The 12,746-nt window shown below is 47.3% G+C and overlaps 1 protein-coding gene across 6 annotated transcripts in view; it reads right to left on the reverse strand.

Moving 5' to 3' along the window:
• The window catches only part of celf2 (cugbp, Elav-like family member 2), a 70,502-nt gene extending 58,082 nt beyond the window's left edge, over nt 1–12,420 (reverse strand). For 3 of the 6 annotated variants that reach the window (XM_057854693.1, XM_057854692.1, XM_057854691.1), the window contains exon 1: nt 12,181–12,420. In XM_057854693.1, coding sequence (XP_057710676.1) covers nt 12,181–12,233 — 53 coding nt within the window. In that variant the 5' untranslated portion in view covers nt 12,234–12,420. The remainder of the gene's footprint in view (nt 1–12,180) is intronic. The other 3 variants (XM_057854696.1, XM_057854695.1, XM_057854697.1) reach the window with 2 other exon arrangements.
• Nucleotides 12,421–12,746: the final 326 nt, after the last annotated feature.

Genomic DNA, 12,746 nt, shown 5'->3' on the forward strand with positions numbered 1-12,746 from the left:
TCGGCGAGCGACGACGGGAGCTCCGTCGTCCGATCGCTTGGCGTTCGGGACCGCCCCGCAGCCGCCTATCGGATGGGTCGTTTATCACCGTCGGTGTCGCTGAGACGAGATCATTTGTCCAATTGCTGCGCCGCCTCCGACTAAAAGTCATCTTCAAATTTTCCTTCCGGACTCCAATGACTAATAAAAATGAAAGCCGGGCAATAAATCAACGGGATGAGTGACAGACATCAAAATGTCAGCCGCTAATCCCTTTAAAAGTGCGATATTACATTTTGATCCCGGCGCGAGGAAGCGGACCGGTCGCCGTATTGAGTCCGGGATTTACGACCGGCGGCGAGGCAATAAAGCGGCAACGGACGGATATGATCGCGGCGCGTCACGTTAAAGAGCGGAGCGCCATCCGTCAGCGTGACAAAACGCCTCGCCCGCCGCGTTCTTCTCAACGGCTGACTTGGCACCCGCGAACGCTATCATTATCACGCAGAGTTTTTGAGGAAGGCAAATGAGGTAGAAAACGCCGCCCGTCAGCCTCTGCCGTTTTGTCAAATAAATGATTGAAGTTAGCCGCGGCGAGGAAAGAAAACATTAGCGCTAAACGCGCTCCTCAATTAGCCCGCGGCGCATCGCTTCATCAATACCAATTAAGGATGCCGACCGGCCCCGACGGACCGATTAAGTCGACGTGGGCGAGAGGCGCTAATGCTGACCGCCGGCCGGATGCCCGGCCGACCGGATGCCCGGCCGACCGGATTTGGGACCCGACCGAGCTCGCGGTTCAATTCGCTCGTACGTGGAAATCGGTTTGTCGTTCTACCAAAAATGAGCTGACTGTTGAAAATATTTTCGAGCTGTTGTTTACGTGCATTTCCTCGCGCGTGATTATTATTCAAAATATTCTTTTTTTTTTTTTTTTTTTTTTTTTAAACACATCGTAAGTTAATGAAAAGGAATAAATGGTAGGATGCTCCGAGCCACTTCAGCCAAAGAGGGAACCTCTACTACTGCTTGAACACATCCCTTAATTGACAACTAGTGTCCAATCACATCAACAATGGGATTTGCGGGCTTTGTCAAAGTGGAATTTTGGAATTCCATCATGTGGAGAATGAGAAAAGGTGGCCGAGCTCGCCAAATTGGATCGCTCGCCGCAATCTCATCTTTTTAAACGGGACTGGAATGAAGGGAAGGGGGAGGGGGGAGATGAATCCCGGGAGAGCAGAGGCGGAGCCACGCGGGAATTCTCCCGTTTATTTTCCGCCTAAAAATCCATCACGGCCAGACGCTTGAAAAGTGACCACATTTGGAACAATGAGCGCGTGACAAAGGCCACAAAGAAACACTTGCGTTTCAATATGTTTTCATGTACGTATGTTTATTAGGGTTGCCAAAAAAAAAACAACAACATTCTTTTCAGATTGGTCTTTGAGAGGAGTCAACTAAATGGGCCATGTATCATATCAGCTGGGCTTGAAATTTCAACTGGAAAACTAGGGACAATTAATATGATGCTAGACTAACAGCTCATTTTGATTTACTACCCATTTTATTAACTCATTCACTCCCAGCCATTTTCACCGTAGCAAGGCCCTTCGCTCCCGGCCGTTTTACTGGATTTTGACTGATTTTGCAAGGCCCACTGAAAATTCTGTTCTATTGCTATATAAACATGGAACCCACATAAAGATAGTTTTCTCTCTTCTTTCAGCAGAAAAGGTACTTTGTATCTTTTTCCATTCTTTAGAAATCAGCATTAGAAATTTGAGCAATTTTCCAATTTCTGATGAAAAAATGGAGAAATTGAGCTTTTTGTGAAAGCATACATTTCAAACATAACTGACTTTAACACAGCTATTTTTTGCTTTAGTTACATCCCAAATATCTGAATAATGTTTCTTTTACAAAAAAAAAAAAAAAAAAAAAAAAAACAAGACAAATAGAGCTTTTGATAGCAAAGTAACAATTTATTTACACATAACTAACCGAAAGATGACACTATTGTGGATGTGACAGCAGGTCATCGTTGCCCGTCTCAAAAAGATCTTTTTTTTTTTTTTTTGAGTCTCTGCGGGCTCTGCTCGCGAGCAGCACGCACTCAACGGCATCTAGCGGTCCCGGTCGTTCTGCTCGGTCGTCCGGCAACCTGGGCGTCTTCCGCCTGCGCCCCGGCTTTGCGGCTTGGCCGTTCGTTGCCGTTGAATAGGGTTGCGGGTCTTACCAAATGCGGTACTGCCCTCCAGTGGCCAGTTTTATTGCTTTAAAATCGATTTTCAGCTTTGTGCTTTGGAGCTAAATTGAATCACGGCCCAGAGATGTCTTTTTTGAAAAAAAAAAAAAAAAAATGTAAAAGACCTATAAATACGTCTTTGGGACACTGAAACAATTAAAAATAGAACGTATTTATAAATAATTAGGAATATATTTCGGAAATAGTTAAATGTAATTTTTCCAATGTATGAATCAAAAAGAAAATATTGACTATTCAGTGACTTTCTAAACGATTCGCCGACGATCAAAAAAGCCGTCGGTTCATCTGACGATCCCTCGTGACGAGCTCGAGCCCCAAAACGACACGCATCCACATTGTGGACGTCCTCCCCTCACCATCGCTTCTTAAAACTCGGGCTTGATGATTTATTCAAATGTAGATGTGAAGCTAAATGTCTCTCTCTCATTTCTTTTGCCTCCCTTTAAACTTGCCTCTCTGATCCCACGGCACCCCCCACCAAAAAAGAAAATCGAAGCAGAGAGCCCTCTGATCCCACTATCGGTCTTCCTTTCAGTCCGTGTGAACGACAAAGACACGACACCTGAGAGCACGTGCGGTTAGAACACAACGCAAACGTGCAATCTGGAAACGGCAAAACTCGCACTTGCGCTAGCTACCCCCCCGACACATGAATTATTCACACCGTAGATGTTTTAAGCGCATCATTTGCGATGTGGCGTGCGTGATCCATAATGCATACTTTGAAAAGTCGACCGCTGATATGTCAGTTCATGCCGTTTTAAGTGCGCGGTTAAGTCATCCGTGTGCCAAAAGACACGGTCACATGCTACGCAGTTGTATAACACGCATACGTTGAGCTTGGATTTTGTATTTACCTGCCATCATTTGTTTCATTTCTGATACAAACTGTGGATTTAAAACGACGGCCAATTCATTTGAAAAGTCCAAAAGTCAATGGAAGCTAAAGCGAGTTGTGTCTCCAAAAGTGGGATAAGAGCAACGCGCTCGTTGTTGAGAGAGCGTGACAGCAGAGGAAGCTTCGTCGGGAGGGTGCCGAAGCGACACCGTGGACTATTTCTTTCTTGCTATAAAAATACAAATAAAACGTACACGGGGCCGAGGATGGAGACAATGGCATCGGTCTACGCCACGGGCCACGTGCGCAAACCTAGGGGGAGTCGCAAACCAAACTAGAAATGGCTAATTCTAGAGAAACTGTATCAGAATGTTGACGTGCAAGAGAGTTTTCGGTAGAAAAAAAACTGTCAATGGCAAGCTTGTATCTGAATGGGATTTAATGGGACATTTTTCAGATGAATAGGGAAACCTTGTATTTGAATCTGTCCAGGGAAAATAATGGGAGGTATTTGGTAGAAAACGGAAGCATTTTTAGATTTACTCTAGTTGAAATGGGAATCATGCAGTTACACCAAAAAGGAAGGGGTCGGGCATCAAGCTGAAATAATACATGCCCCCCCCCCAAAAATAGCAATTTTCTGGTGAATTGTGAAGCATTTTGACATGTGAATGGCTTTCAACGTGAAAGTAGTTTAATTGAGCGAAAGCGTAGGAATCTTTAGGCGTTGACTTAAGACGGAAAGTGTGAGTACGTGTGTGTATCTATGTTTGCTTCCTCACGTGTGCTTGTGTACTATTCTCCCGAATGCGCGTGCGGACGCGCGCGCACAAATCCCAAGAGCAAAGGCCACTCGCGTAATTGAAGGATGTAGTGACACGGTGATAGATACAACTCGACAACTCTGTGTGCCTGCGCGTGCGGCGTAATGACCCCCCGAGGGAGCGGGGGCCCCGGGCCGGGCCGAGCCGGGCCGGGCCGAGCCGAGCTCCCCGCTGTCAACTAGGAGGAGGGATAAAGGGGGAGGAAGAGGAAGCGGCGCGGCGGCAGCTGTCGACTCCTCGCCAAAGTAATTGGTTGCGCGCGGCTTCCCGAAACCGAGCCGGTCATTAGTCGCCGTCCCACCTGCCGCCTGAGAAGGACCCCCAGCCCCCGTCACGGGCGGCGGCGGGGCTTCGCTCGGACGAGAGGCCGGCGTCGCCCCGTCGTCGGCAAATGCCGCTCGACAGCTTGATTGACAGCCGCGCGCGCACGAAAATATGAAAAATAATAAGCGGGCGCGTCGGAGCCGTTTGACTGACAGGCGGGGGAAGCGTACGGGCCTGACAGCGACTCCACGCGACCGATCCCGTTTCCGCGCCGGCGACCAGTCAAAGGACCGCAGGGCGTCATACTCCAAAGAAGCGGCCGGTCACGTGACCAAGTCGCGAGTTTTCGAGAGACCGCTCCTATGGCCGGGTCACGGAACAGTCACGTGACCTTTCCGGTGAAAACTACCGCGAGTGGTCAAATGAATCTCAAGTGACCATTCATGTTACTAGGGGTGCACGATAATTATTGGTCCGATAATAGGAATTATGACGTCATCCCAATAAATCTGATAACATGATATATTATCGGGCCTATTAATATTTTTGACAGGGCGTCGGATTGGGATGTGTGCGTTTGTTTCAACTCCTGTTTTTTTTAGTTTGTTACTGTCTTTGTTTTATTCATTATAATATTTTTCACGTCATCATTTCATCATGAAAATTCTGGTTCAGTCAGAGACAAATCTATGCTGAATCAACCATTAGTATTTTTGACCTACAGGTGTTCAAAAACTCAGGTGAATATAAATTGAGAAATTACATACATATTGTTGGTTATGGTATCGGTATCGGCCTTGAGGAGCAAAAAGTTATCGATATCGGTTTCAAATAATGGATATCACGTACCCCTACATGTTACCAATCTAAAACCAGTCATAGGACAGGTCACACTATGGTGACCAATCATGAACTAGGGAGGGTTTATGTGACCAATCATTTGATCAACTCCTTCTCTGCCAGACCAGGAATATTCAGTTGAAAGAAAGACCCATCGATGGCGATAGACGTCCAATCCACTTGAACTGGGAGGCTGTCTCAGTCCAAACGGATCGGGCGTCTATCCAGAGTTAATCTGACCGATCACGTGGGCTGACAAAAGGGAAAAAAATATCGGACGGTCCGACGGACTTTTCCCACAGCGGGAAAGTGAACGAGAACGTGGAGGACACAGGAGGCGAACGGGGGATTCAATATATTTTTAATCTCGCGGTGTAATCAGATGACACGTCTGCCAGGAGCGACGTATTTCATAAGTCGCTCGCCGGCGCGGACGAGGCACTTTGGCACCGTGACGTACATCGGCCCTGACACATTGTAATAAAGGCGCCCGCAGAAACACAATGCCGCGTAATCATTTTACGGCGACAAACCGGAATTCCGACGCCGTCCCGCGTGAGCCCGGCCACGGGAAAAATTGAATTAGGGGCCGAGTGCGCGCATGCCCCGAGAGGATGAGGAAGAATAGGACGACCATTTGGCCAAAAAAAACAAAAAAAAAAAAAAAAAAAAAAAAAGCTGATCCAGAGATAAGTCCGAGCCAGAAATGACTCACGTGACCTTAAAAAAATAACAAAAGTAGCATCGCCGTGTTGTGAGATAATTGTAATCGTGAGCATTTTTATCAGGAGATTCCCAGCCCTTATATATACACGACCGATCTAGCGTACTAAAGAACAGGGAAAACAGAATCTCGCTTTTTCTGTTCTTCGGTATGGACAGCGACTAGCCGATGCAAATGGATCCCTAGTAATCACAGAATATGATAGCAGATGATGCTCTTTAAACGCCAAAATGATGTTAAGTAACATTTGATCCGATCGAAAATACCGTACAGCTTTATGACCGAACGTCGAGGGTCAGAAGAATAGGACACGTTTCCAACCGACACGAGGGACCATTTCATTTGAAGTCCGTCGAGCCAAAAAGGTGAACGCCGTGAGCCGATAAGACGTAGGCGCTAAAACACGCCGCGGGTTTCCTCTACAATTTTGTCCCCCGTCGGAAGTCTTTAATCCTAAATTCCTTCCCGGCGTTCGGGCCGGAAGTCCACTCAATCTCGGCGGCGGGATGGAGTCGCTTCATCTTTTTATCTCGGCGGAGGCAGTTGCCCGGCGCGTCAGAAAGATCGCGCGGGCGCACACAATGCTCTCTGTCCGCGACTTAAGATTAGCGCTCGGCTCGGCGGGGTTTCCGGGGCGGCCGCCAGATAAAGCGTCGCTTTGTCCCGCGCCAAAATGGAAAGCCCCCGACTGACGACTCGTCAATCATTTGCGCCGCCGAGGAGGAAGCCGGACCGGCGCCAGTGACGAACGACACAAAAGGACCCGAGGCACCGCGGCAAAAATCCCAACCTTCTTCCATCGAGCGCTTTTACGGACGAATTCGGCATTTGGAGAAGAATCCGCTTCATTTAATGTGATGCGAGTCCAGTACATATGTTGTGGCAGTCGGTAAATGAATAATTAAAAAATACCATTGACGGCGATAGATGTCCGATTCATTTGGACGGGGATCGTCGGAAGCCCTCCCGGTCCAAATAAATTGGATGTCCAACAATGTCAATGGCACTCAAAGACTATATGATGTTCTTGTAGATTTTTTTCAATTTCTTCATTTTAGTAGTATGACGTTTACCATTCACTTCCAGTTTTCGATTTTGTCATTTTTATCAACAGTCCTCCGCTTTTGTTACATTTACCATAATTTCCCGAATATATTGCGCACTTTTTTCCCCCCCAAAATCAACTTGTAAAATCATGGTGCGATTATAAACGGGTACGTAAATGGAGACAGAAATATATATATATATATATAAACCGATGTTTTTTTTTATTGACACGGCCACGTTGTGTTGAAGAAACGTATAAGGCGATCAGTTGCCGACCGTTACGGTACGTGACGTCACCATTTTGTTTCGGTAATACTTCACTCTGATCGGCCGAATGATTTCGTCCGTGATAAATACTGCTTTTTTTCACTCTTCATAAAGCACAGAATTTAGTTTCTTGAACTCATCTGAGTCAACGTTTATTGCAACTCGGACCATAACAAACGTAACAACACAGACTTCGCGTGTGTGTTCGTCAACTATATCTGTCCCTCAGGAAACTCAAACCCAAATAACAATAGTTCCTATTGTTACTGTCGTGTCGACAGCAATGAGCTCTCTCGGGTTTCCGACTTACGTTCTCACTTTCCTTTTACCGTATCAATCCGTGGAAGAAACATTTATTCATCGTCATGAAACGAGCAAGTTATACAGCTGCCTTTAAAAGAAAAGTCACATCTGTTTTGTTTTCTCCTAGATTCTGGTAAGTCGGAGAAGTTGTCAAATCATATTATTACCGTAAATATTGTCAGTTTATGGTAATCTTTTGAACTACCAATTGCTGTGTTTCACCAGTCAGTAAAATGACATTTCTGTATCTTCACATGAGCTCTGTTTTCTTGTATTCTTCTAATTATTGGTGCTAAAATTAGGGTGTGCGTTATAAACGGGTACAATAATTTCTCCTAGATTTTACAAGTAAATTTGGGGTGCCCCTTGTATTCGGGAAATTACGGTAGTTTAGATTTGCACGTTTAATTTAGGAAGTTCTAAAAAATTATCCATGACATTTCTACACTTGGAAAAATTTCTGTCAAAAAAATATATATTTTTAAATTTGTGACATTGAACTTGTTTGTTGATTTTTAATTTAAAAAAAAAAAACAGTATGGGCGACAATTTGAGCGAAAACCTCCTTCGAGGTTTAATCCATGCTAATCTATCTTTGTAATCCTTCATCTGCAATATGTGCGTCGCTATGGCAACCGGGATCTTTTTCGCTTTTTAGTTCAAGAAGCCGATGACGGCACGGTTTAAGAAGGCGAGGAATGGGTGGGAGGAAAAAAAAATGAAGGGACAAGCAAGGGGTGGGAGGGGACTTCATTCCGAAACGGGCGCGTGGTGTAACGCGAGAATCACATTAGGATGATCTTGTTTCACTTTGTCCTGATTCAGCAGCAGCGTGACGGCTGGGGGGGGGGAATAGTGTTTCCACATTCCAACAAAAGCAAGGACGCCAAACCTCGCGTGGGGGATGGGCGCAGGGATCGATTTGCTTGAGTATTTTTCCCACACCTCACAAAATTTGAAAACAACTTCAATTTTTCCCCATTTTTCCTTTCAAACAAATCATGAAATAATCCCTCATCGCTAAACTGACATTACGGTACCGAGTATGTGAAGTTCAAGTAACAAGTCTGAGTACTTTTGCCAGCTGCGCACTCTAAAACCCGAGCGCGTCTTTATGAGCGCAGCGGTAATGTTTCTGGCTGAAAAGTCTGATTTACGACAAAGGCGTCCCGCCGCGTCTCGGGTGGACGGCGGCAAAATTTGACAGGCCGCACCTGCGGGGATCCTTCACCCGCTTAAAAATAGATACAAAATAACCAGAGAGAAAGAGCGGAAAACAACTCGGGATAGCTACCAAATTTAATTGAATAATTTTATAATTTAGTCAACGTCCAATCCATTTGAAGTGGCACCCTTGCCTTCAGCGAGTTGGGCAAATTCGGCGAGGTAATTTCTCTCGGTCACGGTTATACGGGAAATTCAGCACGAGAAAAAAAAAACAAGCGTCTTGTGTCACTTGCAAGGAAGATGTGGGATGCTTGACTAAAAAGCTCACACGAGTGATTTTTTCTTTTCTGGCAACGCCACTTAACAGGTGTCACACTTCTGAGAGCGAGCGTCTTCCGGAGGCGTCGGCGACGGGGGGCGTTTATCGAGCGAGGCGAGGCGACGCTCGGGAGACGGCGGGGCGTGCCGACCGGCGTCCCGCGGGGCTCGTGTCAATTACAGCTGAAAATGAAGGTCCGGATCGGGGCCGCGATGACTGATGGAAGGAAGGGGGGCTCCGAGGACACTCGGAATTAATGGGTCGGAGCCCTGCAGAGTTCTCTTTCGGCCAATCGTGTCACTCTTCTTCGCCAATTTATCACTGGGAGGGTCGACCGTTCCTTCGTTCCCCCGCTAACCCTCTCACTTCAAACGGATTGAACGTCAACCGTGGGTTCGATATTGGACTTCTTCAGACAAGAATTGGCAAAAATCACCTAGTGTGACAAAATGTGTCAAGAAATGTCCGTTTTGCGTTGTGTGCGCCAACATTTGACATATTGACGTCATTTTTCCTGATGCAAAATAGCTAGTGAAATCTGTCCATTTTCCAGTAGTATGGCTCACTCGGGTGCAAAAAAAAGAAAAGGGACCGTGAGAAAGAAGAAGTCGTCTCCTGACGCGGATTGGACTGGCGAGTCACGTGACCCCGAGCTGTGTTAAACCCCCCCCAAAAAGTCAAACAGCTGCGTGGCGGGCGGCTGAGCTCACTTCCTGTAAGAAGATGAAGACGATGATGAGGAGCCACTGCAGCTGTAGAAACAAGCCGCGACTTCACATGCGACGCATCACAAGCGTGTGTCTGTGCGAGCTGGTATTCCAGTACACAAAGTCCTATCTGTGTTGTCACGTCCCCCGCGATTCAGCCGAGCGCCGACAGGAAGCCGAAGCTAGCGAGTAAAAACTCAAGGCCGCCGATATTGTGCAATTCTCCACAAGAAAACAACAAGCAGACCGGTTGAGTTCAAGGCACCGCTGACATACGGTTGTCACCATATTAAAATTTCCAACTCGGTATCGATACTCCCCAAAAATACGATGCCACTTTCGATACCACCTGAAAATTTTCATTCATGTTGAAAATGCAAAAAGATCCTCCATGACTTTGACTTTAGTGCAAAATGGACTTTGTCCCATGACAAGAAATTTCCGGTGACCTGCGCACAAACAAATCAAACATCGTATCCGGATGCAACATTTCGGTATCGAGACCGATCAACCAGAGGTCACTGATACAAACGCAACGGACTGGACACAATGACCAACAATGGACTCGCGAGTTAGCATCGGGGACCTTGTGCTATCGTCACCGTTGACCAGTTCTCAATTTAAAGTGTTTTTTTGTTTGGGAAGCATTTGCATTGAGGCTCCCCACTTTCCCTGGGCCCGGTGCCAACCTTTGCCAACAGAAAACACAGCCAAAGAACCGCAACACTCCCGAACTTGACCCGTTGGCCGTCCTCCCTGACCGACACGCTCCTGTCTGAACGCGGTCGACTCTGGAAATCGGGTTACTCTCGCGCACGTCGCCCTCACACAAACGGTCATTCCGTCTCACTGGCTTTTTCTCTCAGGCGCACAAGCAGACGCAACCGCACAGAGTGAGTTTTAAGGCTTCCATATGCACAGCGCCTTTGAGAATAAGAGCGTTACAAAGTGCAGCGCTCACATACAGCCGGAGGGCATGATTAGTGCGCGAGTGTGTATTTGCGCGCGCAAAGCCGGCGAGATGGAGACGGAGCGCCGTCCTCCAGGTGCTGCATTATTGAACACATTTGTCACTTTGTGCCAACCGCGCTATACTGTACACTCTATGCGAATAAAAGGAAAACAAAGTGAAGAGGCGCCAGGCTTTCTGCAGCACTTACTGACAGGGTGACGTCACGCATTCCTGGTCTGATTACACGTTGACAGCGAGGGCGCAAGAGAAACACGTACTTACACGTGGGATGCATTCAGCTCGTTGGCTGCCATTGAGGAGGCACATCTGTTGTTTTTACATTGACTACGCAGTAACTTTGGCATATCAAGGCTCAAACTAAAGGAACAGATTAACACTATTCCAACTGGCTTAGACTCGTCCCATCTCGTATTTGGAGCGAAGCGGGCCCTCCCGGTCCAAACGGACGGGACGTCCGTCGCCCTCGGCGGCAGAGAAAGAGTTAAAAGCCTCACAATGCTGAGGAAATTTGATGATAACATCTTGCAAACGTACACACACTGTAGGTCCGTTATAATGACTTTACTGTAAATGACCATTTGAATGGGATGTAAAACACATCAACTTACTTGGTGTTGATTTGTGCCATTTCCAATCAATGCCTTAATATGACATCACTGCGTAACTGCCGTGACGTTAGCGTTACATTGCCTGTTATGCTAGCGCGTGCGTTCGGTTTCTTTTTAAAAGTTTGAGAAGCAGTTAGGGTTGGTGCACGAGGATTGTGCATGACCAGAAATGCACGTGACCATCACTTGTGTGTCACGTGTATGCATGAAAGTGTGCTCGCCTGTTTGTTTATGGACACGCTCATCCCTGAAGAGGTGCATCAACAACAAAGGGGTGGAGGGGGGGGGGGGGGGTGTCTGTGTGTGTGTGTCTGTGTGTGTTAGTACACTCATACGCTCTGCTACACATGCACCCTCCCCCTCTTGTCACCTCCATTTCTCGCTCCAAATGACAAGTGTGTGAATGGTATGTTACGGTGGGGAATGAGTGTTGTGCGTGTGGCATTACAGTGTGTTACAGTACGCGGGTTACCTTAAAACGTCGCTTTAGGGATGCATTGCATACGAGCATCGCCATACGATGTGCAGAAAGTGTTTCGGCGTTACAGTTACATGATGTGTAAGCATCAGAAAAAGTGTCCGTCGCGTTACAATTGTGTGAAAGTCTTACAAGGCAGTTAGCGTGCGTGACACAGCAGTGTGTGTGTTTTGCACAAAAGTGACTCTAATGAGTGTTTACGAGCATGCTTTGTGTGTGTGTTACATTCCATTGTGTATGAGCCGTTACAGTTAGTGTTACACAGTATGAATGTTACACGCAGGCGAGCACGGACGCGCACACACGCCTCGGTCTCTCGCCGTAAATGCCGACGAGCAATAAAAGATGAGCGGGTTCCGCGGAAATGTTCAAGTAGGCGCGCAGCGTTGTCATCAAAACGCAGACTTGGGAGAAAAGAGCTTTTTGCGCGCCCATCAGTCAAAGATGCTAAGCCGCCGCTGTCGGATGGAGCCGCCAAAAATTCCTCAGCGGCAGTCGTGATGGGATGGGATGGGATGGGATGGGGCGGCAGCTACCTTCTCACACTCAACTTTGAGGCGGGTTCAGGCTTACCTTAGGACATTCCAGCTCTTGAGGGGGTCCAGGTCGGAAATGATAGAAACCATGATGACGGGAAGAAAAAAAAGGGGGGGACGCGGGGAAAAAAACAAGAGGTGCAAGCAAAAGACGGAGGGACAAAAAGAAAAAGGCGTCGCGGGAGAAGACGTTTTAAAGTCCGTCGGCCGCGAGATGCGAGACGAGCCGTCCTGCTGCTGCTGTTGCCTGACGAGAAGTGGCGCCGCGCCTCCTCGCTCGCTCGCCCGCCCGCCCGCTCTCTTTCTCGCTCTCTCTCTCTCTCTCCCTCTCGCTCCGGCCGGCTATGCCCCCCCCGCCCCACCCTTCGCCGCCTGCCGGCTTCCGCCGCTTTCACCCCTCAAACAAAATCGGAAGCACAACGACAAATTGGGTAAAAGCTTGGTTCCTCACGGGTGGGCCTCGCAGTCCTGAGGTTATGCTTCAAATTTTTAACCCTTTATAGGGCAAGCGACTCTTCACGGTCATTTAAAAAAAAAAAAAAAAATAGACCTGGCACATTTTGGCTCATGCATAACATTTGGCGCAGCTTACGTGACCCCAAA

This window comes from Corythoichthys intestinalis, chromosome 13 (assembly GCF_030265065.1).
Source record: "Corythoichthys intestinalis isolate RoL2023-P3 chromosome 13, ASM3026506v1, whole genome shotgun sequence".
Taxonomy (NCBI): domain Eukaryota; kingdom Metazoa; phylum Chordata; class Actinopteri; order Syngnathiformes; family Syngnathidae; genus Corythoichthys; species Corythoichthys intestinalis.